This window comes from Trichosurus vulpecula, chromosome X, assembly GCF_011100635.1.
Source record: "Trichosurus vulpecula isolate mTriVul1 chromosome X, mTriVul1.pri, whole genome shotgun sequence".
Classification (NCBI taxonomy): domain Eukaryota; kingdom Metazoa; phylum Chordata; class Mammalia; order Diprotodontia; family Phalangeridae; genus Trichosurus; species Trichosurus vulpecula.
In genome coordinates this window covers 24,825,792-24,853,545 of record NC_050582.1, presented here as the reverse complement: position 1 = coordinate 24,853,545, position 27,754 = coordinate 24,825,792, and the positions used below count along the sequence as shown (strand labels likewise).

Here is a 27,754-nt window from a genome sequence, read left to right as displayed (position 1 = left end):
TTGAAGTTGGTCCCTGTGGTATGCTGAGTCCTTCTTCAACCAGGAGCTCACTCAGTCCTTCTTGAATTGCAACCTCATCACTAGAATATCAGAGCAACCAAACTAAGAAAGAAAGCTTTTACCAATGTCACCATTTCTAGAATCTGAAGTCCGGATCAGCAGGTAGAGTCCCATGCATGGCATAAACTGGATCCTGGCAGTGAGGAGGTTCATATAATGGTTTGAGAGTACTTTTCCTGGGTGAGGACCTTCAATAAATGAACACTCCCTAGGCTACTATCTAGCTGCCTACATCCTTCCCTGCAGTGAGGGGTCAATCATTAAAGGAAAGTAAAACACATACATATACATATATGTACATACATACATACATACACACACACACACACACCACATAAACATGTCACTATACAACTAAGAGGCTCATATAATAAACTGCGACCTGTTACTTTATGATGAAAATATGAGAGCCATTCTTAAGTAGTCAAATAATATGAACAGGTAACTCTCCCTCCAAAGAAGAAAAAGCATCAGTAAGTAGAGTTAGGTCTCATTTAGGGCTAATAATGGATCCAGTTAAGTGGTCACAATATTCAAGTTTGTATTAGGTGCTAGCCTAATGGAAAAATGCAATAAAATTTTTAAATAAGTCTTTTATCTGATTAACATAAAATTAAAGAAAAATGCCTTTCTGATTCAAGTTTATTGTAGAATAATAAAATATTTCAAGAAAGTAAAATTTACAAAATTAAGAACTATGTTACCTAAACATAAGCTACCGTGAAGATATGACAAAAACATTATTGCTGTCTGTTAAAATATTTCACCAGTGTAGACTGAGCTATCTTACATAAGCCAGCAGATGCAGAAAACTTCATTCACATCTCAGCGAATTTCCATGCTCATATTCTCACATAATGAATCAAGTCTAGTAGAATAACTTAAAGCACTATCTAAAATCCATAATGCATTAAACAGGATGTCAACAGTTGGGCTAAAATAACTTGAAAACCAGTATTGAAAACAGCTTTGTCCACCCCAACTTTTTTATCTGAACACCAAAGAACTGGACGTGATCAATGGTTTTAAGTTTTCAGAGTGCAATGATCTTGAAACCAATAAACAAGCGATAATTTTAATTTTAAATCCTTTTCTGCAAGAGTTAGACTTTCCTTAGAAACATTAAATCTAGGTTGAGTTTTTTTTCTTCCTTGGACATTTAAGTTTTTAAAGGAATCCTTTCCTGGACAAGCCAATTTCATCCACATTAAAAAGTATTAAAACCCTAGACTAGCTGACATATTTCACATTAACTGAATCTTGGCTCACGTTAAGTGCAACCTGGTATGATTTTTTTTGAGGTTATTCATTCATTTCAGCTGTGTCTAGTTCATGATTCCCCTTTGGAGTTTTCTTGGCAAAGATCCTACAGTGGTTTGCCATTTCCTTCTCCAGGTCATTTTGCAAATGAGGCAATTGAGGCAAAAAGAGTTAAGTGACTCACCCAGGGTCACACAACTAGTAAGTGTCTGAGGCCAGATTTGAACTTGGAAAGATGAGTCTTCCAGACTCCAGGCCTGGCACTGTATCCACTGCACCTCTTAGCTGTTCCTTCATTTTATAATTTGCACTAAAATAAACTTTGCATTTTTGAAACTTACATTAATCACCATTTAGCAATCCACACATGAAAAAGTTTAAGATGTCCCATGGTCAGAGACAGGGGAACTAAACTGGGATATACTCTACCAAAGTCGTAAAGATTAAAAAAGGGGCAGCTAGGTGGCGTAGTGAGTAGAGCACCGGCCCTGGAGTCAGGAGGATCTGAGTTCAAATCCGACCCCAGACACTTGACACATTTACTAGCTGTGTGACCTTGGGCAAGTCACTTAACCCCAATTGCCCTGCCAAAAAGCCAAAAAAAAAAAAAGTAAAGATTAAAAAAAAAAATCACAAAATTCAACAGTAGTACATCATTAGCTGTAAAGTGTAGTGTGGGGCAGTGAATTAATAAAATCTTTTCTAGGGAAAAGAGCTGAATCACAAGAGTTATAAAGCCCCTTTGATCTGGTGGTCCTACTATTGGAGCTACATTGAAAAGTTATGGTAAGAGAAAAAAAACCATTCTAGAAGAAAAATTGAATTGTAATGCTGATTTTTAAAAGATTTTTATCATACAATTCTCTGTTTAACTTTTCTCTCTTTCTCAGACACCTATCCCTTAGGAAAATACTCATTTCCAATTGTTTTGTGGGTTTGTTCCTCCCATTTACATTAGTGTAGCCATTTTCTTTATTTGTTTCCCGGCTCAGCTTCCCTCACTTTGCAGTTCATTTAAGTCTTTCATTGCTTCCCTATATTCACCATATTTCTTGGGCTTTTTTTTATACTACATTATTAATCCATTATATTTATATACCACAATTTGGCCATTCCCCAATCAATGAGCAAATATTTTGTTTCTAGTTCTTTGCTACCACCAAGAGTGCTGTTATCAATATTTTGAGTATATGAAGAGCTTTCTTTTTGTCAGTGACTTTCCCAGAGTATATGCCTAATAGTGAAATCTCTGAATCAAAGGTTGTGGACACTTTGATTGCTTTTGTTAGGGTAATTTCTAGTTGCTTTCCAGAATGGCTGAATCAATTCAGCTCCATAAGCAATACATTAGGGTACCTGTCTTTCCACAATTTCTCGAACATGGACTATTCCTACCCTTTGTCATCACTGCTTATTTCCTGGGTTAGTATTACTGGCTTACAGCAGTAGTTCTTAAAAGTGTGGTCTTAAAAGGTTATCTCAGGAGGTCTGAAGGTCAAGGTCAAAATTTTTCATGATAATACTAGAACATTGTGGCTTCTGATACAACAAATATCAATAGATTTAACCCACAAACAAAAGCTTTTGGGGGTACCTTCAATTTCTAATAGTGTAAAAAGGTCCTGAGAACCAAACATTTGAGAATTACTGGTCTAAAAAAAAAATTTCATCATTTTCAAATGCAAATTCTCTCCCTCTCTCCACACCCTTTTGCACCTACTAAGAAGACAAGAAATACAAAATTCATTACACATACGAAATCATGCAAAACATACCTCTCTACATTAGCCATGTCTTCACACACACACACCCCAAAAAGAGAAAAAAAGTTTCAATTTGTACCAAGTCCATCCATTTAATTTCTGGAGGTGGATAGGATTTTTCATCATGAGTTTTTCTGAATTGTGGTAGATCATTACATTGATCAGAATTACTAAGTCTTTCACATCGATTATCTTTATAATAATGTTGTTACTATGTAAATTGTTCCCCTACTTCTGCTCATTTCACTTTGCATCAGTTCATATGGGTTTTTCTGAAAACATCACCTTCAATATTTTTAAAACAGAACAATATTACTGCATCGGGTTCAAATACCATAACTTGTTCAGTCATTCCCCAATTGATGGGCTTCTCTTCAGTTTCTAATTATTGCCACGACAAAAAGAAATGCTTTAGACAGTTTTGATACGTGTCCTTTTCCTCTTTCTTCAATCTCTCCAGTGTATAGACCTAGTAGTGCTATTGCTGGATCAAACAGTATACATAGTTTAATCACTTTTTGGGCAGAGTTCCAAATTGCTCTCTAGAATGATAGGGCTAGTTCACAGCTACACAAACAGTGCATTAGTGGACCTATTTTCTCATCTTATCATCTCCAGCACTTGTCATTTTCCTTTTCTGTCTGCTAGCCAATCTGACAGGTATGAGATGGCACCTCAGAGTTCTCTTTATTTTCATTCCTCTAATTACTAGTGATTTAAAAAGCTTCTTCATATGACTATTGATAGTTTGGATTTCTTCCTCTGAAAACTGCCTTTCTGTATCCCTTGACCATTTATCAATTGGGGAATGGCTTTTATTCTTATAAATCTGGCTCCCTGTCCTATATGATTCTTTTATCAGAGAAATTTGCTGCAAAGATCTTTTCATCACTTTTTAGATATTTTTTTCTTGCGTTAGTTTTTGCTCATGCAAAAACTTTAATTTCAGGTAATCAGAATTATTCATTTTATATCCTGTGAACCTCTCTACTTCTTATTTGGCATGACTTCTTCCCCTATCCATAAATCTGAGAGATAATTTCTTCCATACTCCACTAGTGTGCTTCTCATATATCACACCCTTTGTCATGAGTAACATGATATCATTTTGAGTTTATCTTGGTATATCCTGTGAGATGTTGCTATGTTCCACATTTCTGCCAGACTTCTATCCAGTTTTCCCAGCAGTGTTTGTCAAATAGTGGGTTCCTGACCCAACAGCTGAAATCTTCACCTTTATCAAACACCAGTTAACCATGCTCATCCATTTCTCTTTACTGTGTATCTAATTTGTTCTAGAGCATTCTTTCATATCATTAATAATTTCCAATTTTTCTTTTGAAAATATAGAACTGTTTCTAATGGCAAAAGCTAGAAACAAACTAGATGACTATGACTATGAGTTGGGGAATGTTTGCATAGATTATAAATCATAGTATAAATTATATTATATAAGTATATATTATATATATTATATTATAAATTATAGTATAAAAATATAATGGAATATTGTTGCATCATCAACCATAAATATAAAGAATTCTAAGAAATATGAGAATACATATGAAATGGTGCAAAATAAGAGAAAAGATCAGGTAGACTTCAGAAAAACCTGGAAAAATTTATATGAACTGATGCTGAGTGAGGGGAACAGAACCAAGAGAACATTGTACAGTTACAGCCACATTGTGCAATGACTAACTTTGATAGACTTGGCTCTTCTCAGTAATGCAAGGTTCTAAGACAACTCCAAAAGTCTCATGATGGAAAATGTTATCGACATCCAGAGAAAGAATTAGAGTCTGAATGCAGATAGAAGCATACTATTTACTCTCTCTCTCTTTTGTTTGATTTTCTTTCTTCTTTCTCGTGGTTCATTCCATTGGTTATTATTCTTCTTTGCAACATGACTAATGTGAAAATATTTAATGTGAATGTATATGTAGAGCCTATATTAGATTACATGCTATCTTGGGAAGAGGGGAGGGGAGGGGAAGAAAATTTAAAACTCAAAAGCTGGTGGAACTGAATGTTGTAAACTAAAAATAAATAATTAAAAACGAGAGAAAGAACAACCAAAAGAACTGCATATATGCTTGCACAAACACTCAACAATGGCTAGCATTGCAATATTTGCCTAGTAATGCAATGGCCAGTTCCATACAGCTCCCATGACCTAGAAAAGACACTGTCTGGTCATCCACCTAACGTCATTAAAGTTTGTTCCCTTGCAAGATGCAAACAAGTGTGCCAGGGGCCCAAACCCCTACTGGCCTCTTACTCTCCCTGATGAAATAGACATTTCTACAGGGAGCTCATCTAAACACTCCTTCCTCTTATTAGGATTCCACAGTATTATTATGAAACAGATTCCACAGGGGAAATGTAATCTAATGTATGTAAAAGGGAGAGGAAGCAGGTCAAAGACCACATTTCAGATCCAGTATGTATAGTCTGAATATAGTGATAAGTCCTTCAGTTAATGTAATCCAAAATCCAGATTTTGTTAAGGGCATCCATCAATACCTGATGAACCAGGTAGTAATCTATCTGGATAAAATATTCGAATATTCCCAATATCACCAGCATCACACTCATATTTTTCAGACTGTACTAGACTAACTTCACAAACACCAACCTAGGCAACTTTGGAAAAGTACCAATTCATTTTGGAGGAAACAGAACTTGCTGAGTCTATCCCAGATTGGCAAGCAGTACAATAATAAATATGCATTAATAACACTTTTAGGTTTGCAAAGTGCTTTACAAATACTAAATTCTCATTTGATTCTTACCAAAACCTTAGAAGGTAGGTGATAATAATATCCTCCTTTTACAATAGAAAATAAGGTTCGGGGAGGTTAAGTGACTTGCCCAGGATCATGTAGCTAGTTAAGTATATAAAGCAAGATTTGAATTCAGATCTTCCTAACTTTATCACTCTATTCACTGCCATCTAGTCACCTGCATTTACACAGAGCCTTTTAAGGTCTGCAAAGTCCTTTACACATTATCTCATTTAATCTAATAGACATAACTGGAGGAACACAAAAGAGATAGTGGGCTGCAATAAGAAGAACCAGTAAATCAAGAAGAAATTAAGTATTTGGAGAATTTGCAGACTAAAGATGATGTGACATTTTCTGTGAACATAAGTCCCTCTACAATAATTTGCTAAAGAGTTACCAAGGACTTTCACTGTCTACCAACAAGGAAAAAAATTATTTATAAAATGTGAATAGAGCCTCTTACATATCCCATCTTGGCATGATTAAACTCTACAAAATTTTCATTATGAAACTTGACATGTGCTCTCAGCCAAATCCTCAATCACCCTATTATTCCTATCAAAAAAATTGTATTAAAGAACTGGTAGAATCACCTTAGGGCTTTCAACATTTAGCCAAGCCTTGAGCTGATTAAACACCAACTGTAATAGGCACTGTCCTTTCAGGAGGTTTAATTTCAAAATATCCTATAGTTCCCCAAGCAACAAACTCCCTGAAAATTAAAATGGACCACATAGATACCAATGACTCCACAAGCCAACAAAAAATTTTAAGACAAAGTCAAAAGACTGAAAATGTAGAAGAAAATCTAAGGTACCTTATAGCAAAAATTGACCTAGAAGAAAGACAAGTGGCATTGTGCTTTGCCATTCACAGGATTCAATCAAGGGCAGGAATGCCCATCAAAACATTTCCTCCTCCTGGCTAGCAAAGTCCCACTTCTGGCTCTCTTAAATCCTAGTGATGCAGATGGAGACACTTTTTCAAAAAGTATGGCAAATAAAAAGGAGCTAGTAGCTTGAAAAAGGAAGCAGGAATTAAATAAATGTTTTTAGAGAGGAGAAGCCATTGTGGTCTGAAAGTCAAAGAGCTTAATAGAAAAGGAAAAATCAGCTAAGATTGCTCAAGTAGCATCTCAAAGACAATGAAAAGGGATAGACAACACGGAGAAAGAGCTTAGCTGTAAGAGACCATGAGATCTAATCCAACTCACCTCATACTTCAAGAAAGAGAAGGAAATTGATGGAAATGACTTGCCCAAGATCACACAGCTTTGAAGTAGCATAGCAGGAATTAAAACTCAGATTCTCTGACTCCAAACCCAACATCCTTTTTACTGAGAGGCAGCTTGGCATAGGCACAGAGGCCTGGAGTTAAGAAGACCTGAGTTCAAATACTGCCACAGACACTAACTAGCTGTGTGGTCCTGGGAAAGGCACCTAACCTCTCAACTTCATTGCCAATATTTATAAAATGAGGATCATAATAGCATATACTTCATGGGACTGTTGTGAAGATGAAATGGGACAAAACTTAAAATACTATAGAAATATCAGTTACCATTCTTACACATTGCCATCTTTCTGATCTGAATGCCCAATTATTCTCATCCTGTACCTTCTCCCTGTTTAAGGAGACTTAAACCTGTGACAAGCAGAGGCAGCTGCCCCGTGAGATCTATAATCTGCAATGCTACGCACTGTCCAGCCCATGGTTTCTATAACCTCTCCTCCAACCCATTTTTATGGCACTTCTATGAAGATCCTGTGGACTATGCTCTGTTTATCTGTTGATGGGTGAAAGGAGAAAAAAGAAGATAAAATGAAGAGAGATTAGGGGGCAAGCAGAGCTGGAGGAAGAGGAACAGCTGGCATAGTGGAAGGAGCTCTAGGCTGGGAGTCAGGAGACCTAACTTCTAGTCTCAACTATTTCACTAATGAACTGTGGGATGTGAAGCAAGCTACTTCCCCCTCCCTGGGCACCAATCTCCTCATTTGGAAAATGAAGGATTAGGAAACATGAAGCAGCAGCAAGGATTAAGATGAAACTGAGCAAAATGAATTTCTAATAGGCCAGATCTACATACTTCTACATTCTTCCTTCAAAATCACTCTATGCCACAGGGGTACAATGGAGACAGTAATAGTCCAAAATGAGAGACTGGCATGGGGGTGCTCACTGAAAAGTATGTTGGTATATAGGGAGTATGGGAAAAATGGGGAAGAATAGGAGAGACGAGGGCATCCCTTAAGTAACGGACTACTGAAGAGTTTGAATAACTTGCCCAAGACCACACAAGCCAAAATCTTAGGGTACTCAACTCCAAATCCAACACTGTTTCTGCTACAATTGAGATGCAATCCAAACCTTGAATAACATTCTAATGTTACTATTATACATCTTGGGGTCTGATTTTAACTGACAAAATGTATCAGAAGGCATAGACAAGGTCTTCAAGAAAATGGAGGAAAAAACAAAGAGGGTACACATTGCTTCATTGGTGTAGAGAAATTCTGTATACTCATGCAGACTGGCAAATTGTTGATGTTATTTAATATGGACTAAATATACTATGGAATTCAAAAAAATGTAAGCTAGACTAGTTATGGAAACCTTCACAGTAGTATTACTCACCTAGGCCTTGAAAGTTTATCAGGGAATCTGAGAAACACTGAACTGAAAGGAACCTTAGATCATCTGGTCTAATCCCAGCATTTTATGAAGGGGGAAATGGAGGGCCCAAAGAAGTTGTATGACTTGCTCAAAGCAAGTACATCACTCACTAGCAGATGCAGAAATAAACAGCAGATTTACTGACTTTTCGTTCAATGTTTCTTCCACTCTATCAGGCTTTGGCCTAGAGAATTGGAAAGGAAGGCTTCCCAGGAGACAGGAGGAAACAATATGAACAAAGTTATCGAGGTAAGAATAAGATTGACATGGTTGGGTGGTGTGAAGGACTGGAGCATCCATGTTGAGAATTAGATTATGAAAAGACTGAAGGAAGGGTACATTGTAGGCACCGAGTGTGCATCTCAGAGTTGCTGCTTACTAAGTTGTGTGACCTTGGACTCAACTTGCCAAGGCCTCAGCAGGCTCCTCTGTAAAATGGATGATTAGTATGTTACAAGGAATGACCAAAAAGCTACTCCCAAAAAAACTAAAAAAAAGACTTGAATGAACTGTTTGTTACAAAATAAAGTGAGCAGAACCAGCAGAATAATTTATACAAGGACCAAAATATTGAAAAGGAAAACAACTTTGACTTGGAGAACTCTTATCAATTCAATGACCAAGCATGACTACAGAAGATTAATGAGTTAAGTCCTGGCAGAGAGGTGACCAACTAGAGGTGTAGAATGAGATGTACATTTGGGGGGGGGGGGGGGATGTATTTTTGGTCACAGTTAAGTGTAAAATCATTTTTGCTTGACTGTGCATATTTGCTACAAGGCTTTTATTTTATCTTTTTCTGTTTAATTTGGGAGGGAAAGGGAATAAGCAATATGAACATTGGGGGGGGGGATTGTCACTGCAGCCTTTTTTTTAAATACACACAAACGGAAGGCCAGAAGGAAAAACAGATGAGCAGGACAACTTTGAAAATTACATATTGAATTTATTATATACCTGAAAGCAAGCTGTATTGTAATGAGACACTCAAAATTTCATGTGCACTCCTTTCTGTTGTACTTTGTAAGCTCATTTGTGTTAAGTTCTAAATAAAAAATTTAAAAACAACAACAAAAAAAAAACAGATTGAGTCAAGTATGAATTCATTATCGAATATGAGCTGGGCTCTCACTACAGCAAGGCAATCATTTTATTATTCTCTAATTGATTCTTTATCACATTCCTGGACATTGTTCCAAATCTCTTCTCAAGCCTCCCACCACCCTATTAAGGAAGAACCATTACTCATTCTTTATTGAGGAAACTAAGGGGATAGAGTGAGATTTTTCTGCTCTACATTTCAAAATCCTTTATTATCATTTCATATTTGCCAATGAAATGGTGCCTCTTCTACTTGTTCCTTTAATCCCATCTCCTCCCCAAATCTGTCTGGACTGACCCCAGATCATCTCATCTCCTTTCCTCTTATCCTTTGTTCCTTGCCTTGTTTACCTGAGACTTCAGCAGCCTTAAAATCTTCACTTGACACCACCATCTCCTCAAGCTATCCTATATCTTCCCTTCACAACCAAACTCCTAGAAAAAGACACTTCTATTCTTCTGACTTATTTCTCAACCTTTTGCCATCTGGCTTTTAGTCTCAATTAATGGAAACTGTTCTCACCATAATTACCAGTGATCTCTTGACAAATCTGATGGCCTTTCATCCTTCCTCCTCTTCCTTAAAGTAGCTGCAGCATTCAACGCTGCTGACCACCTCCTCATCTTATAGATAACCTCCTCTCTATGGGTTTTGGTAACATTGCTGCTGTCTCTTGGTTCTCCCATCTTCCTGTGCTTCACATCCCAACTAACATCCCATCTTTAGCAGCCAAGTACATACCAGATGAAAATGTAATGGGGAAATATTTAACAGAATAAATAAAAATATAACAGACCATAAATAATATTAACATGAGGTTTTTTAAGTCAATATAGTGCCCTCAGGGATCTTTATGGACAGTTTAATGCCCTCTCCCTTCTCATTTGGGCTTGACACAACAGTTCTATAGGAAGCCTTTCCAAATCCCTCTTAATATCTAGTGCTTTCTGTTAATTGCTTCCTTTTTTCCTGTATAGATGTCTGTAGTTTTCCCAGTTAGATTGTGAGCTCCTTGAGGGCAGGAACGGTCTTTGGCATTTTTTTTATGGCCTGTTCTTTGCACAAACTTAATAAATGTTTGCTGACTGAATGACTATCTAATCATTCATTTAAGACTCCTTTGTTGGATGATGCCCCCTAACTATGGGTGTATCCTAAGGCTCTGTCCTTGGTCTTCTTCTCTCATTCAATTCCCAATCAGCTGCCATCATGTCTAAGCAGATGCCTCCCAGATCTACATACAGTCTCAGCCTCTTAACCAAACTTCAGGACCACCTCACATTTAAAACTAGATACATCAAAGACACCTCAAACTCAACATGTCCAAAAGTGGCCTTGTTATTTTTCCCCTTTCCAACCTCTCTCTCAATCTTCCCTTCTAAAAACTATCATCCTAACATTGACCTAGACTCAAAAACTCTAAACCTACTCTTTAATCTTCCGCACAGTACATCTATCTGGTTTCCTTTTCTCCATTCCTAAGGCCACCACTCTGGCTCAGGTCCTCTCCCACCTGGGCTATTAAAATAGTCTCCTAATTGGCCTCTCTGCTGTTGGTATTTCTCTACAATTCATTCTCCACATGACACAGCTTCCAGGGCCATTTTCCTAAAGCCCAGAATTGACCATGTCACTTTCCAATTCAATAAACTCCAATGACTCCTTATTAATTCCAAGTTCAAATACGAACTACTGTGTTCGGCATTTAAAGCCCTTCACAGCAGAACTCCAGCCTACCATTCAAGTCTTATAAAAAACATTAGTCTTCATTTCTGCACACTGCAGTCTAGCCAAACTACCCATCTTCCTCTTCCTCATACACAAAAGTTCCAGCCTCGTACCTCTATACCAACCAGTCCTCCATACCCTCCCTCTTCACCTAGGCATTCTAAATGAAGCCTTTCCTGATCCTGTAGCAGCTAGTGCCACCCCAGTCCGAATCACCATGTAATTATCATGTTATCAGTATTTTGTATATATGCCAATATACACAGTATTGCACAACAGAATGCAAGCTTCTTGGAAGCAGGAGCTGTTTCTTTTTTGTCTTTGTATTTTCAACACCTAGCACAGTGCTAGTGCTCGATAAATGAGTGCTTTAATGATCAGTCAGATATTTAGCTTCCTAAACTTGTTAATGCCCCTTCAAAAACAAAAACCCACATATATATGCACATATGTATGTGTGTGTATATATATGTGTGTGTGTGTATAAATATACATATATATATATAATCCTGAGCTCAGGAAACCAAATTGTGCAATTATTATGCAAATCCAGGATTCATTCATTCAACAAACATTTAAACAGCACCAAATAGTGCGTGACTTATGACCAACATTAATTTTGATTTAGACTCATTTTGTGGTAACAATGGTCATGCACCATGTGTCCATTGATATTGAAGAGGCTCAGCACTTCTGGCAAAGACCAGATGAAACAAGGTTAGGATTGTTTCCCCTACTTTAGCTACTTCTCTTTCAGTTCATTGATCATTGTTAATTCTGTAGTTTTGAAAAGTGAATACTACTCCAAAGAAATATTCAAGAGTTGCCACTTTAAAGAGTATATCTGAATGACTATTAGAGATAGCGCAACGGCTATTGGTATGGGGAAGTCTAGCTCTTCAAGGATCACTTAAGTCCATAATAATTAAGCAGGATCAGCTCTATAGGAAGTACAAAGATAACAGTGGTTGGAAAAGGGAAAAAAAGACAAAACAAAACCAAAAGCAAATGCCAAAAAGTGACAAACTATTGTTTCTAAACAAGTAAATTAATAATCAGAAAACAAGCAAAGACCTTCAGAGGTACCTGACAGGTGAATGGGTTGTTATGAATTCCTCTACAGTGAGCCATAAGCTTTTTGAAGTTGGAAGAACAGCAATAAGACTAATAAACAACAGCTATTTACCATTACTATGAAGAAAAAAATGCCCATCAAAAGCAAGACTGTATTACTAAAGATTAGAAAAAGATCAATTTCACTGATGAAATTCATTTTTTCATTGAAGGCCATACAAAACCTATGGTAAGCAGTCCAAGAAAGGCCTCAGATTGCATCCACCAAAAAACAGTTTGGAGATTTTTTTATTAACTTCCTGTGTCCTTCAAAGTTTGGTTCCAATAAATGGAATGAGGAACTCTGTTACATATACTGACATGTGGAGAAGCAGAATTGTTCCCAGATTACAAAAATGCCCAAATAAGAGTTGGAACACTGCAACACATTACAAAAGTATACGAAATTTAACAGAGAGATGGAAATACTTCATATCCAAAGTGGTGTGGTTGTATGGTGAATTAAATGTGTCAAAATCTTGTAAACAAAATGCCAAATCATGTAACTACAACCAAGCAACACCTTTTCATAATAGAAATTTTTAAAGATGTCAAAAGTTATAAGGTTTATTGTACGAGGCAATAAATTTAATTATTTTATGTTATATCAAGTAATTCTCACACCATTAACATGTGCCAGGACTTGGAATAAAATGAATATATGTATATGTGTGTGTGAATGTATGTATGTATGTGTGTGTAGTCTTTGCCCTCAAGGAGCTTACATTCTATGTTCAATTTCTGAAATATTTCTTAACTTTTTACTCATGATATTGAACCAAAGGCTAAATTTTAGTAATCAATCACAGAACCACAGCTCTGTACCTTAACTGCCTGGAAAACCTGTTTCAGGTACTTTCCACTACAGAATACCGACTACAGAAATCTCTTTCAAAAATAACTCTCCTCATGCAAAATAATTCACAGCAATGTACTTGGTAACTTGGCTAACTTGAGTTGTATGAGTTTCAATTCTAAAATGGAAACCTAAGATCCTTGAGGTTTGTAATTACAATGCACTTTTAGCAAGAGTATCCTGCTTCAGAATGAAAAATTAATTTGAAACTAGGAAAATGGTCCTGTTTCTCAATTCATAGCCCTTAGATTCCCTATGCATCTCTTCTTCTCAGAAGAAACATTGTTCTGTGAGCCATTCAATATTTGTTGAGACCAGAGCACTATAAAAAGGCATTTACCCTTAACCCTAATGACCTCCAAGGTTCAGGAGTGGCAACAGCTTGGAAATGACATCACAGCTGAGAATATGCTGAGCAAGAGTCTATTTTTTCCCTACAGATGGCATCAAATGAATTTGCCCTTCCTTCTCTCTTCATCTTTACTTTCTCATACCATATCTCCTACAAACTAATCTTCTATTTTCTGGGTTTCACCCTATCCAATCCATCTCATCTAATCACTTTCCTTTCTGCCCATATTTCAAATATTTTATTATCCCAATTGCATTTCTGGTCCCCGTGTACCCAACTCTTACTTTTCCTATGGACTTTTTCTCATTTTTGTCCACCACTCATAAGAACACAGAAATGCCTTTTAAAAAGCAATTAAATCTCCTCTGAAGCTAGATAGATATATTCAAATAAACCATGCTCACATTTTTGTCACTAGGAAATCAATGTAAATGATTCAATTAATACTTGCATCTCCTAAGTTTGTTCATTCAATAAACATTACTTAAGAAGCACTGTACTAATGTTACAGGGGAGAGAAAAACATTGTTCCTGTCTTCAAGAACTTATATTTTTTTACTCATAAGCACTTCAAAGCTAAGCCTGGAAAGGCTTGCCTTAGATATAGCACCTAGCACCATTCACAAACATCATTCAGAAATTCTTATTAAAAATCCCTTATGTCTTCTCATGGCTCTTCTTTGAGACCAAATTTATCCTTTGTAATTTTGAAACATCCATTTTCAACTGTTTTGTAGTTGTTTTTTTTCCATTTACTTGCTGCAGTCATCAAATATATTGTTTTCTGGTCTCTGCTTACTTCCAACGGTGCATCAGTTCATGTCTTCCATTCTTCTCTGTGTTAATCATATTTGCCGTTTCTTATAGGACAGTAATATTCCATTACATTCATTTTGCAGACGTGGGAAGGGGGAGAGGGGGTTCCATAAGTGTGGTACATTGCATAATAAAACGTCAATTTGTGTTGTATTAATCAGTTTTGCTCATTTTTCCCCCTCTTCTTCCTTTTTTTTAAAAATTCTTTGTCATAATGGATGGCTCTCTGGAAGGGGGCAAGGGGAGAGATACAGGGGAAATCTAGGTGACATAAAAACAAGATATCAATAAAAATCCATTTTTTAAAATGCCTTGTTGAATCTTACACTATACACCACAAATCAAAATAGATACATGATCTTAATATTAAAAATGTTATCATTAAAAAAAAAAACTGGAAGAGAAGCAGCTTTCATCTTCTTTCACCTTTCAAAGCTAGGACTAGGAAGTAAATTCTTAACCAAACAAGGCATACGGCTGATTACAAAATATAAAATATACAAGTACGATTATATTAAATTGAAAAACTTTTACGTAAACAAAACTAATATAACAAGAACAAAATGGGAGTAGTAGACTGGTAAAAAAAAATTTTTTGCAGCAAACATCATTGTAAGAGTCTAATAACCAACATATATAGACAAATAACAGAAATACATAAGACCAAAAGCCATTTGCAAATAGATATGTGGTCAAATGAGATGAGTAAACAGTTCTCAAAAGAATTCCAAACTGTTAACAAACACATAAAACAATGCTCCAAATCAGTAATAACAAAAGAAATGAAAATCAAAACAACCCTGTGGTTTTAGCTCAGATGACAAAATTCAACTTTAGAGGGACTGTGGAAAGAGAGGCACACAAATGCATTACTGGCAGAGCTGTGGACTGGGACAACCATTTTGAAAAGCCAAATTATACAAATAAAGTAGCTTAAATGTCCATAAACTTTGACTTAACGATTCCACTGCTGGGCAAATAATAATAGTAATAGCATTTATATAGCACTTCAAGGTTTGCAAAGCATTTTACATGTTACCTTATTTTATCCTCACAACAACCCTGTGAGGTAGGTGCTACGTTTATCCCCATTTTAAAGATGAGGAGACTGAAAGGCTAACCTTCTTGCCCAGAACCACACAGCTATTAAGTGTCTGAGGCAGGATTCAAACTCAGGTCTTCCTGACTCCAAATCCAACCCACAGACAGCTCCACTGTACCACCATGCTGCCTATATCCCAAGGAGGTCACTGACAAAAAGAAAAGCTCTGTACACAACAAAAGTGTTTATAAAAGCACTTTTTGTGGTAGCAAAAAACTGGAAAAAGGAGATGTCTACTTTGTGGGGAATGGCTAAAAAAAAAAGCTTTGGCATATGAATGTAATGGAAGATTACTGTATTCTAAGAAATATGATGAATACACATGGAGGACTTTTATGAACTGATGAAAAGTAAGCAAAGCCAGGAAAACAATACACAAAATGACAGCGATGTAAATGGAAAGAACCACCATCACAAAAAAACAACAGCAACAAAAACAACTGAAAATGAAAGCTTCCAAATCATAAAGAACAAGCTTGGCCCCAAGAAGAAATATGAGGAAATACTTCACCCAATCCTTTGCAGAGGTAGGGGTGTTCACAGGTGTGAAACAATGCGTACAATGTCGGATTTCTCAATGTATTCATCACTTTTGATGAATTTTTAGTCTTCCTCTTTTTTTTTCCCAAAAAATTCTGCTCTATGGAATGGCTTTCTGGGTAGCAGGGATACAGGGGGAAATCTAGGTGATGCAGAAACAAAAGAGATGAACAGAATCTATTTTTTAAAAAAGAAAAAAATGCACATCAAAATAACCCAGAGATTTCACTTTGGACCCAGTAAATTGGCAACTTATGACAAAAGATGGAAACGGTTGGAGAGGTTGCTGAAAAAAACAAGTACACAGACACACTGTTTGGTGGAGCTGTGAACTGAGATAACCATTCAGGAAAGCGATGTGTATGTTATGTTTTTAAAAGTGGCTGCATTGTTTAGACATTTTAACCTAGAGATTCCAACTGCTATGCATTTACTTCAAAAGTCAATGACTACAAGACTCCATACACACCAATGTGTTTATACAGCCCTTTTTTGTGTTAGCCAAGAACAGAAAACAAAACAGATGCCCACTGAACATCAGATTTTTTTTCATGGTTTTTTTTAAATTTAGTTTATTATATTTAGTTTTGCTAAACCTTTTTCTTCCCCTTTTTTATTCCTTATCATAAGAGATGGTTCTCTGGGATATAAGTGTCAAGAGGCATAGAATGGGAAGTTGATAGCCTCTGTTTTTATATAACTTACATACAACTTTACGAGTTTTAATACCGTGTTGAAAAAATACACAAATTATTTTTTGTCCACAGCATCCAAAGGAAAAGACCAAAACCTGGCTAGCATAAAAAGGATATATTAAAATTCTTATTTCTGAATGTAGATTAAGATATCTATTTCATGTTCAGTTAATTTGAGTATTTCTTATTTTTGTAGCTATTCCTCCATTTCTTTTAAATTCTCAGTTTCCTTGATTTATAATCATATGCAATAGGTTCTGCATCTTTTTCATTTTTGTATTATGGTACTTTGATTTGCCTAGCATCCACTCTGCCATAATGCCTATCGTTTCCTTTATTGATTGTTTTTCTTACATGATGCTCTACAAAGAATGTGCTCAGTATTTTTGCTTTCTTAGATTTACTTATAATTTGTCTGTGTCCTAGAACATGATTTATTTTGGTATGGGTAGCATATGACATAGAAATAAGTACATTTTTTAATGTTACCATTCAGAAGACACCATGAGTCTTTCAGCTCTAAATTCTTCAACAATTTGTTCAGTTCTGTATTTTCCTTTTTATCTTTGTTAGATGTGACTGGCTCTGAGACAGGAACATTCAAATCTTCTATAATTACTGTGTTATTTTCTGTGTAGTTTTGCAATTCAGTTAACTCTTCCTTTACGAATTTTGATACTATGACAGTTGGTGCCTATAAACTTAGTACTGATGCCAGTGCACTGTTTATTGTTCCTTTAAGTTTGGCCTTGAAGAGGAGAAGAGATATAGCAATAAAACTGAGCAGATAGTAAGGTCAGTTGAAGGTTGGGAGAGACCTGGCATCAGATTAGATGATTATCTAAAGTTCTGCTCACTTCTGACAGTTTATGACTTACAACATCAAATAAAAATATAGTAAAGATCACCTTTCCTGTTCCTCCCAGCTCTCGGGATTCTCAACATCCTCAATTTATCTTATTATTTAGGCTCCTCTGCATACACATCATATCCCCCATAGCAGGAGTTAGGATCTTTGGAGGCAGTGACTTTTTTTTTTTTCACTTAGCACAATCCCTAGCAAATAGTAAGCACTTAATGTTTGCTTCCTTCCTTTTCAATTGAAATACATAAAAATCCCATAAAAGAAACCAAATACAGGTTAAATTACAATGAACTACAAAAGGGATGTCCCAAATAATTTTCTATTTTTCTTCCCCCCCCCAAGGCAATCAGGGTTAAGTGACTTGCCCAGGGTCACACAGCTAATAAGTGCCAAGTGTCTGAAGCAATTTTCTATTTTTTCTAATAATTTTCCATCTTTTCTAAGATTTCGTTTCATCCACCTTTGTCCAAATTACCCAGAGAGAGCAGAGTCTTCAAGGTGTAAGATGGCAAATAAAAGACTGGGAAAAGGATCATGTTCCTGTCATTAATGGTAAAAGATAAAGGGGGCTTTAGGGACTTTGGGTGGGTGTCACTCTTGGGATTGGAAGGAACTTCATTTCCCTGAAAATTAGGGAGGTAAAGGCCCTTGGCAAGAGAGAAGAGGCTTAGAGATCCCATTTACCCCTCAGCTCACTGAATTCCTGTTAGGCAGAACCAATCAATCAAGCAATTAACATTTCTTAGGCATCTACAAAAAGCAAGGCAGGGCATCAGCACTAAGGATACAAAAAGAGGCAAAAGACAGCCCCTGCCCTCAAGGAGCTTACAATCTAAAAGAGAAGACAACATTCAAATATATTTTTTTTTATATATACAGGATAAATAAATATATACATATATACAAGATATATGTGTGTGTGTGTGTGTGTGTGTGTGTGTGTGTGTGTGTGTGTATACATATACACGCACAGGATAAATACGAAATAATTAACAGAGGAAAGGCACTGGAATTAAGAGAGGTTGGGAAAGGAAGTGGGATTTTAGATGGGAAAAGTCATGGAGGGCAGTAGAGTAAAAGAGGGAGAGCATTCCAGGCTTGGACAAGAGCCAGAGAAAATCCCCAAGAGATAGAGCATTTATCTGTGGAATAGCCAGGAGGCCAGTGTCACTGGACTGAAGAGTATGTGTTGAGGATTTAAGTTGTAAGAAGTCTGGAAAGGTAGGAGGAGACTAGGTTATGAAGGGCTCTGTATGCCACAGTATTCTGACTTTGATCTGAGAAGCCACAGGAAACCCCTGGAGTTTATTGAGAAGGGGAACATGATTAGATGTGTGCTTTAGGAAAATCATTTTAGAAACTGAATGGTGATGGACTGGAGAAGAAAAAGTAAAGCAGCAACAGGGAAACTGGCGTGTCTAAGACTGATTCCAGGAAAACCAAAAGAAAAGTAGACCTAGTCTGAAAATAATTCAGCAAACATTTACAAAAATTAACTATACTTAACATTTATAATGTACTTTACATTCACTAGTTTGTTTGATCCTCACAAACTTGTGAAGTATGTCTATTATTATCCCCATTTTATGGACAAGGAAAACTGAGGTTCAGAAACATGACTTAAATGCAGTTACACAACTAGTGTCTGAAATGGGTCTTCTCTATTCCAAGTGCAGCACTCTATCACCATGATGTGTCTCTCATATCAAAGATGAAAAACTCTTTGAGGACAGGGACTGTCTAGTAAGGGATATGAGTAAAGCTGAAGTCAGAACAGAACAGCATAAGAGATTTAAGGAAAGGAAAACCATTTGTAAGTAGAGATCAGAAAAGGCTTTGTTGAAGAGATGGCACCTTCAACAGGTAGGGACTGGAGGTGGGGATTAGAAAAATTAATAACAGAATAGATGGATTAGAAAGGGAAGAAACTGGTAGAAGCAAGAGGCTATATAAGAGTCCAGATCATTAAAATTTACTCCTTAGATAGCTAGAGGGAAGGTACCTGATCTGGTTTTTTTCAGTCAGCATTAAATTTGATGATTACTGCCTTAAAGAATGATTTGAGTTCTGAGGTTCTTTCACTTTTTTTCATAATTTCTCTTGAGGTTCTAGACCTCTGGCTCCGTCAAATGCATTTTGCTACTGTTTTGTTTAGGGCCATTAAAAGATCCCCTTGGTAATTGATTATAGCACTAAATCTGTAAATTAAGTCTTTTTTAATTATGTTAGTGTTGCTATGAGGAATGATCGATTTGAAGGATTCAGAAAAGCTTGGGAGGACACATGAACTGATGGAACAATACAGAACAATATACATGACTACAACAATATAAAGGGAAAAGTTTGATTTTTTTTTTCTTCTTTCACATTCTTTGTTTTAAGGGGTGGTTCTCTGGGATAGAGAAGGGGACTAGATACAGTGGGAAATGCAGAAAATGTAAAAAAAGAGTATATTAATTAAAATTTTTATTAAAAAGATGGCTCCAAGATTCAAGCCTATGTGACTTAACTACATGAAGTGGACTAGTCATTAATGGTTTGATCAGTTTGGCAGTAAGTGCAACAGAGTGCTTGGTCGTCCGCCATTTAATAATTTTACCACAATTATAGATGTGACAGAAAGCTGAGACAGATGACTAAGACAATAAGAGAAAGGACCGAGAAAAAATTTGTAGGACCACTGCAGGCTCAATTTAATATGAAATTTAATAGGCATGTCAAGTCTTAAACTTAGATTTTAAAAAATCAACTTTACAAGTACAAAATGGGGAAAGGTTTGGTTAGATATTAGTTTATATGGAAACGATCTGGGGGTTTTAGTAGACTGCCAGATCACTAAGTCAGTATAATACAGCAGTCAAAAAAGCTAATGGGACCTGGAACTGTATTGAGTGAGATCCACCTTCTAGGAATGAGTTTTAAAACCCACTGGACTCTGCCCTGGTCAGACTACATCCAGAGTACCTTATTCAGCCTTGTGTACTACTTTTTATAGAGGACACTGGTAAGCTGAAGATCCTCAAAGAGAAAAATCAGGATGGTGAAAGGGCTTGAGCCCATAAAATATGAAGAAGGTAGGGTTAAAGGAACTGTGGGTGGTTTAGCCTGGAGAAGACTCAGGAAAGTTATAATAAGTCTCCAAGTATCTTAAAGGGCTGACACATGGAAGGATTATTAGATTTGTTCTGATTGGCCCCAGAAGGGAGAGCCAGGAGAAATGGGTGAAAATTGTAAAGCAGTAAATTCAGGCTTAGTGTCAGAAAAAAAAGATTTAGAGCCACACATAAATAAAACGGAGTGCCTCAGGAGGTGATATAGTCACCTTCACAGAAGTTCTCCAAGAGGCTGAAGACCCACTTGTTGGGTGTATTATAATGGGGCTTCTTTTCTGGTCTGGGGTAGGCTAAATGATTGCTGAGCTACCTTCCAATTCTGAAATTCTTCTAGATTTTTACTAGGAGAATGGCAGTTCTACCAATAGAAACAGGGATGTTGGGAGATAGGACAGGTTTGAAGGAGATATTTGAGTTAGTTTACCAGAAATAGTTTATTAACTTTTCACTGTGATATTTGAAGGGAGAACACAGGGTTCTGCTGTCATGTTTTATGTCCCCTTTCAAGTCTCACCTCTCTATGATTTTTTTTCCCTGTCTTAATAGGCAGGGATTGTTCCGTGGTTTTAAGTCTGCATTTGAGCATTTAAATTTTTTTTATGTATCTATGTGATAGCTTCCCAACTGAAAGTTCTTTAAGGCAAAAGACCATGTTCCATATCTCCTAGGTTCCCCAATATCTAGCACTGCCCTACATATGGGTGTGATTCAACCAATGCTGGTGATGTGTGGGTGAGTCTTCTTGATTGCTTAGGCAGTAAAAAAGACAAACCTCAAGTTCTTTAGTATCTCCAAGCATTTTGCTGTCTCTGGTACCTGTAAATTCATTCAGTTTTGCTGTCTTGTCTTCAAAATCAATACATTTTGCTCAAAAAGGAAGCAATCAAGATCTGAGGTTAGAATAACAGTTATGTTAAAGGTCTAATAAATGTAGAATATACTATTAATCCCAATTCTCCACTTTGAGTTATTTGAAATTATGGCCATTCTTGAAGCATATGGGGGGTTGGAGGGGGAGGGAAAGATGGTATAAGAGAAGAACACAAGCATTTCCATCCACAGTAAATATTTGAGATCTTCCTTCTGTGATTTAATCAATGCCAGCCCCTGACCTCTCAATTTCATGTTAGACAACTGGGTCAATAGTCTTAGTAAAGTTTTTGGACCAAATTTGTGATTTCATCTGGGTAGGGAAATCCCAGTGAGGAAAGCCCCTCCACCAGCATAAATGGGCACTGTTCTGTAACCTCTAGACTTACCAAGTCACCTGAGGCACTGAGAGGTTAAGTGACTGGCACAAGGTCACTCAGTCAGAGACAAGAATTGAGTCCAGGTCTTAACTCTAAGGATGACTCTCTAATCATAATGTCATATTGCCTCTCAGTCTTATTATCAATCAACAAGCATTTGTTAAGTGATCCAGGAAAGTTAGAAGAAGTCCTGGTCACTCTTTAGCCAAATATGAAAGGAAATTATTGCAACAGTAAGAGGGTGGTGGCAGGGCAGAAAGAAAAGGGAATAAGAGAAAGACACAAAGCTAAACACAATATAAAGAAAAAGCAAACAGTCTCTGACCTCAAGGAGTATTTGGTTTTTAAAAAGACAAAGTAAATTGAGGTAAAATCAATAAAAGTACATCAGATAATCTGGAGGGTCCTTCCAGGACTAAGTGTCATGAGTCTATGAAATACTGTTTGAATTAAGTAGAATTTAACCAGGCTGGGAAATGGTCAGATGGAGCTGACCCGTATTTATACTATTAAAAAAAAAAAGAACTTATCAGGCACCCAAGTATTTATTTTCCCAAAAAGAGGAAGACACTGAACTGCCTTTAGGTTTGAAAGGTTACAGTGCAAACCAATACGGTAAATTCACATTGAAAGGAGTCATGTATAAGATTCGTGTCTTATTTCTAACTAATTTCTTTCTCATTCGCTTGCGTTTTGAAAGCCAAATGGAGTCAGCTCAAAGTCAACTCACCACTTCAGAGGTACCAAAAATAGAGGATCCAGGGTAGATATTCAACAATCACAGTTGTTCAAAATCAGTGAGCTAAATTCTGCAAAATCTGCAAACAATAAAGCAGCATTGCCGGAAGTCCTTCTGGAGAGAACTTAAAATAAATCAAGCCTCATTCACAAGGGCACATGTTGTGCTGGAGCAAGGTCATCACATCCAAAAAGTTAACAATAAAAACGGATTTGACCATGAGTTGGGACCAAAAATACTTAGCTCACTTTTAAGTATTCTCTATTCTGAATCTAACCTAGCACTCTATCAGAAGTCAATGAATATTAACAAATTTAAATGAAGTTTGTATAATTAAGTACTGATGAAAATAATGTACTCATGAGTGATTTCTACCAATCTGAAGACAGAAAAATCATGGACAGATCAATGAGATAACAATTCAAACATTTCCCAGAGTCCAAAGGTTAGGCTATACACAATTGCATATTATCACTATTACTAAGGCTACTTTAACTCAACTATTGTTTGGTATAGTAGAGTAAATCAAACCTTGAAGACCCAAGGAAAAAGAAGGCAGTTTACAGAGGGAGGTGGCTTGCAGCCACAAATCAGACATCCCTTTCTCCCCTCCTCCCCGCACTGTGATAAAGCCTATACAGGTCTCATATTGGTTTTCTTCAGTATTAATCATCATTAGTGTCATCTTCAATTGCAAAAGAACAATATAGACTGAACTCAGAATATGGAAACAGCCACATATATTGAGCTATACTAAAATCTCAGTTATTATTTTTCATTTCCAATAATTATTTGGAACCTAAACCATGCTAGATTAAATTAGCAACAAAACAATTTTATCACTGCCAAGTCAGATTTTATATGATTCAAAAAAAAGTCTTATGCATCTTTTTTTCCCCCATTTTGGAGATCAATACATCTTTTCTCCTCCACTTTAAAAAAAAACCTTCTTAGAAAACTGATGGCCAATCATATTGTTTGCTAATATTTGTGTGCGTGCGTGTGTGAGAGAGTGTGAGGGAGAGAGGGGGAGAGGGAGGGAGGGAGAGGGGGAGAGAGGGAGGGAGGGAGGGGGAGAGAGGGAGAGAGGAAGGGAGGGAGAGGGAGAGAGGGAGGGAGGGAGGGAGGGGGAGAGAGAGAGGGAGGGAGGGAGGGAGAGAGAGAGGGGGAGAGAGAGAGAGAGAGAGAGAGAGAGAGAGAGAGAGGGAGGGAGGGAGGGAGAGATCAGATTCTGATCAAAATCCAAGGGCATAAATGTCCCCTATCCCTAACCTCTTTAAGTCCTTTCCAAGGCCAATTGCCACTCCTATAGGTCTTTTTTGTTCATCTCATAGCAGTTAGCACAATGTACTGCACATAATTAATAAATGTGACTGACCTCTCATTAAAGTCATTAGAAAATACAACCAAGTATTTGTCAACCATTACCTTTATCAGATGTTTCCAAAGATAGTCCCTCAACATGAGTGCGGTTGTCAAACCTTGCTTAAGCTCAACTTTTAAACAGTCATCAGTTACAGCTGAGATTAGAATTAACAGGTTTTATAAAGTCTCCCAATCCCAAAATATATATGATTTCAATTCATTTTACTAGGATAAGGATATAGTCAACTTAAAGTATGCCTTTTATAGCCAAAAATCTAAGTAAACAAATTAGTGTCATCTAACAAGGGGGGAAAAAAAGCCCTTTCAGAGAATAGCCCAAGGTCACATAGGAAGTAAATAACAAAGCTGGGATTTGAACCCAGGAATTCCAACTCCCAAATGCAGAATTCTTTCAATTGTACCAGGCTACTAAATATTCAAAGATACAATTTGTGAATTAGCTAAGTCATTCACTTCTTCTCTCTCTCTATTGGACTACTTACTTATGCATCATTTGAGCATAATGGGGGAAAATAAAGAAGAATAAGCACTAGTCAATTGTGGCACTAGTTAGTAGACCAGTTCAGAAAAAAGTGTAAACTCTGGACTAAAATGTAAATTATGGCATTAATAAAATTATCCATGCCATTCCTGTCTTCCACTTGGCCAAAATCAAGAGCTTACTATAAATCTAAGCACATTTGGTGTTCTAAAATTAGCCAATTAAAGGGTCCCACTGGACAGCTCTTCGCTATGCTTATGGTTTAAAATTAGTAATATCAAAGTCTAACAGAGTTCTTCTTTACCTCTATTTCCAGAAAACTACACATTTCTGCTCACTTTAAGGTTTACAAAGTCATTTCCCCAACAACCCAGTGAGGTAGACATTACAAGCATTATTATCCACATTTTACACATTTCGAAATTTCAGATCATAGTGATCCAGTGACTTGTCCACCTGGGGTCCTAACCCATATAACTGCAATTCCTGCAGTCTTGATATTAAACAATACTGCCTCTAGTCGATTCAACAAATATTTATTAATCATATGCTATGTGAAAGGCATTAAGAAGGAAGGATTGCATTCCAGAAATGCAGACCTTCTGTACAAAGTCACAGAGGCAGAAGACGTAGTAGGTGGAAAAAAAACTAACAGGTTTGTTTGGCTCCATGAAGGGGAATCATATGAACTAAGATTGGAAACATAGGTGGAAGCCATATTGTGGAAGGCTTTAAACACCAGCCAGGGTAGCTTGAATTTTATCCTATAGGCAGCAGGAAGCCACAGAAGATGTTTGAGTAGAGGACTGCTTCTAGTTCTCGTCCAGTAAATGAACACACACCTTATATTTTCATTCAGGAAAGTATACTTCAAACTCTTGAGTACAAATGGTCTCTAGGCACAAAAGGTATAGGATATGACAGTGAGCCAAGGAATCATGAACCTCTAACAATTGGCAGCAATACAATCACCAAAATTATTACTTCTGTAAGACTCACCGGCTGAAAGGACACGGCAAACACCCACAGGATTGTAATAAAAACTGGCTCTGAGATTAAGTGAACCTTATGCTTAAATTCTAGAAACAGGTGTTAACTGGCTAGCAAAAGAGATGGCCCAAGAAAAAGGGCTTGCTTACTTAGGTTTTAGAGCAGCCATTATGGCACTTGTTCCTCAATTTTCTGCAAAAACTGGAATCCACATTTACCTGTAAGGCACATAACATGCATGTGAGCATAAGCGGTGCCCAATAAACAAACAAATTTTATTTAACCATTATTACACACTCAGTATCGAATTATAACAGGTTCGTGTTTATACTTATTAACACAAATTCAAAGAAATGCCTCCCCCCATCTCTTCACCCAAGCCCATATATGAACTAACTTCAAGTTTTAGCCCTCTCTTAAGGACATGAAATAGGCCAAATATTTAAGAACTTCTACATTACTAAAGGCCTGGTAGAAAAGAATTTTATGATTACTTTTCAATTATACGTTATAGCTAATGTTCCTTTTAAAAAAAATCAACGCTAACTCTCAGTATAAATTTAGAAAATATACAGCTTTTGGGCGCGGGGGTGGGGGGGGAAGGGGGATGCCGAGGTGGGAGGGGTGAAGTTAACGGGGGGGGGGGGGGGGAGGGCACTCTAACGTCTCAGCAACTTTATAGATTTAGCAAATATGAGCTGGAGGTTCCAATCAAAGCTCTTTGATGGGATGGGAAAAAAAATTCGATATTAAGGATTGCTCAGAAAATTGGGCATAACCTTTCGTCAACGTAAGCCCACTTTGGTTCAACTTTTTGAACTGCGGGACAATGGTCAGCGACATTGGGGGAAAAAACCGAACTTCTCCACAGTCATAAACACGATCGAGGGAAAAGAGGCGGCTAACCCACAGATTCCTCCCCTCCCACAATGAAACCTGCCCCGACCTGAGGAAAATAACAGATCGGGGGTTAGGGCGAGGGAATTTGGGCTGGTGATTACCTAGAGGGAGTGGGTAAACATCGGGGAATGGCCTCCCTTTCCCAACCATCGGAGCGTGGGTTTGACCAAAATCCCCCAACTAGAACCTTCTGGCTGTCCCCCGGGAATAAAAGTCTAAGCAAACATCACCTTGCTCGAATGTGGACAACCCGGGGGTCGCTTTCAATATCTCGGCCAGGATAGAGCCGCCGCGAGCAGGAGAAGCCCGCAGAGCGGCTGCCCTCGCCTTGGGGGCTGAGGAGAGGCGCCCGCGAGGCCCCAGCTCGGCCCCTGTCCGGAAGTACCTCGGTTCTGCGCACGTTCCGGGGGCTTTTCCCCTAGCGCGCCGGAGCCCCGGCACACTTAAGAACGGATTTTCTCTCACTTCAGGGTCCGCATCCCACAGGCAGTGCAGGGGCCAGACCACTAACCGCCCCCCCCACCCCGCCCCCGGAACTACCCACCTTCCCCTCCCCCTTTCCCTCTCCCCCTCCAAGTGCTCCTGCTCCTCCAACGAACGATCGGCCCTCCCCCCCTTCTTCGCTACCCCCTCGTCAGTCTCTCCCCCCCACACACACACACAGCCCCCCGCGCCCCTGCCCGCCCCGACGCCCTGGGCGCTTCACGCTGAAGCCCGCGGGGCCCAGGCGGTGTTCTACCTCAGGGACTCAATGGTCATGTCTCCCCTTTTGCCGCGCCGGCTTGTGCGACCGCAGGGCGCCGCTCTTACTCCTGGCCGGACCGGGAGAGGCTCAAAAGGCGCAGGACTGCTTGTGGTCGTCGTCGTCGTCGTCACCGTCCCCGCCGCGGTCGCCGCCCCGCCTCCCGCCCCACAGCTCAGAGGCCGCTGCAGGAGCCGCGGAAACAAAGCGCCGCCGCCGCCGCCGCCGCCGCCATTTTGTTGGGCCGAGGCTGGGGCAGAAGAATTGGCGCGTCCTCCCTCCTCGCCCTGTCCCGTCGCTCATTGGCTAGCGCCTTGCCCGGGATAGGTTCCTATTGGCTCCCACAATTCACCATCTTTTGGGGGCCTGTTGCTAAGGCTGGCCATGTCATTTGGTTGCCCCACCCATTTTCAAAGGGGTCCAAGGCAGTCCACAGTGG

At 38.1% G+C, this 27,754-nt stretch overlaps 1 protein-coding gene across 1 annotated transcript in view; it reads right to left on the bottom strand.

Annotated features, from left to right (window-relative positions):
* The window catches only part of ATRX (ATRX chromatin remodeler), a 193,547-nt gene extending 165,931 nt beyond the window's left edge, over positions 1–27,616 (bottom strand). Inside the window, 2 exon segments of the mRNA XM_036740010.1 lie at positions 25,823–25,891; positions 27,313–27,616. Of these exon segments, the coding sequence (XP_036595905.1) occupies positions 25,823–25,842 (20 nt within the window). The 5' untranslated portion in view covers positions 25,843–25,891; positions 27,313–27,616.
* Between the last annotated feature and the right edge of the window lie 138 nt (positions 27,617–27,754).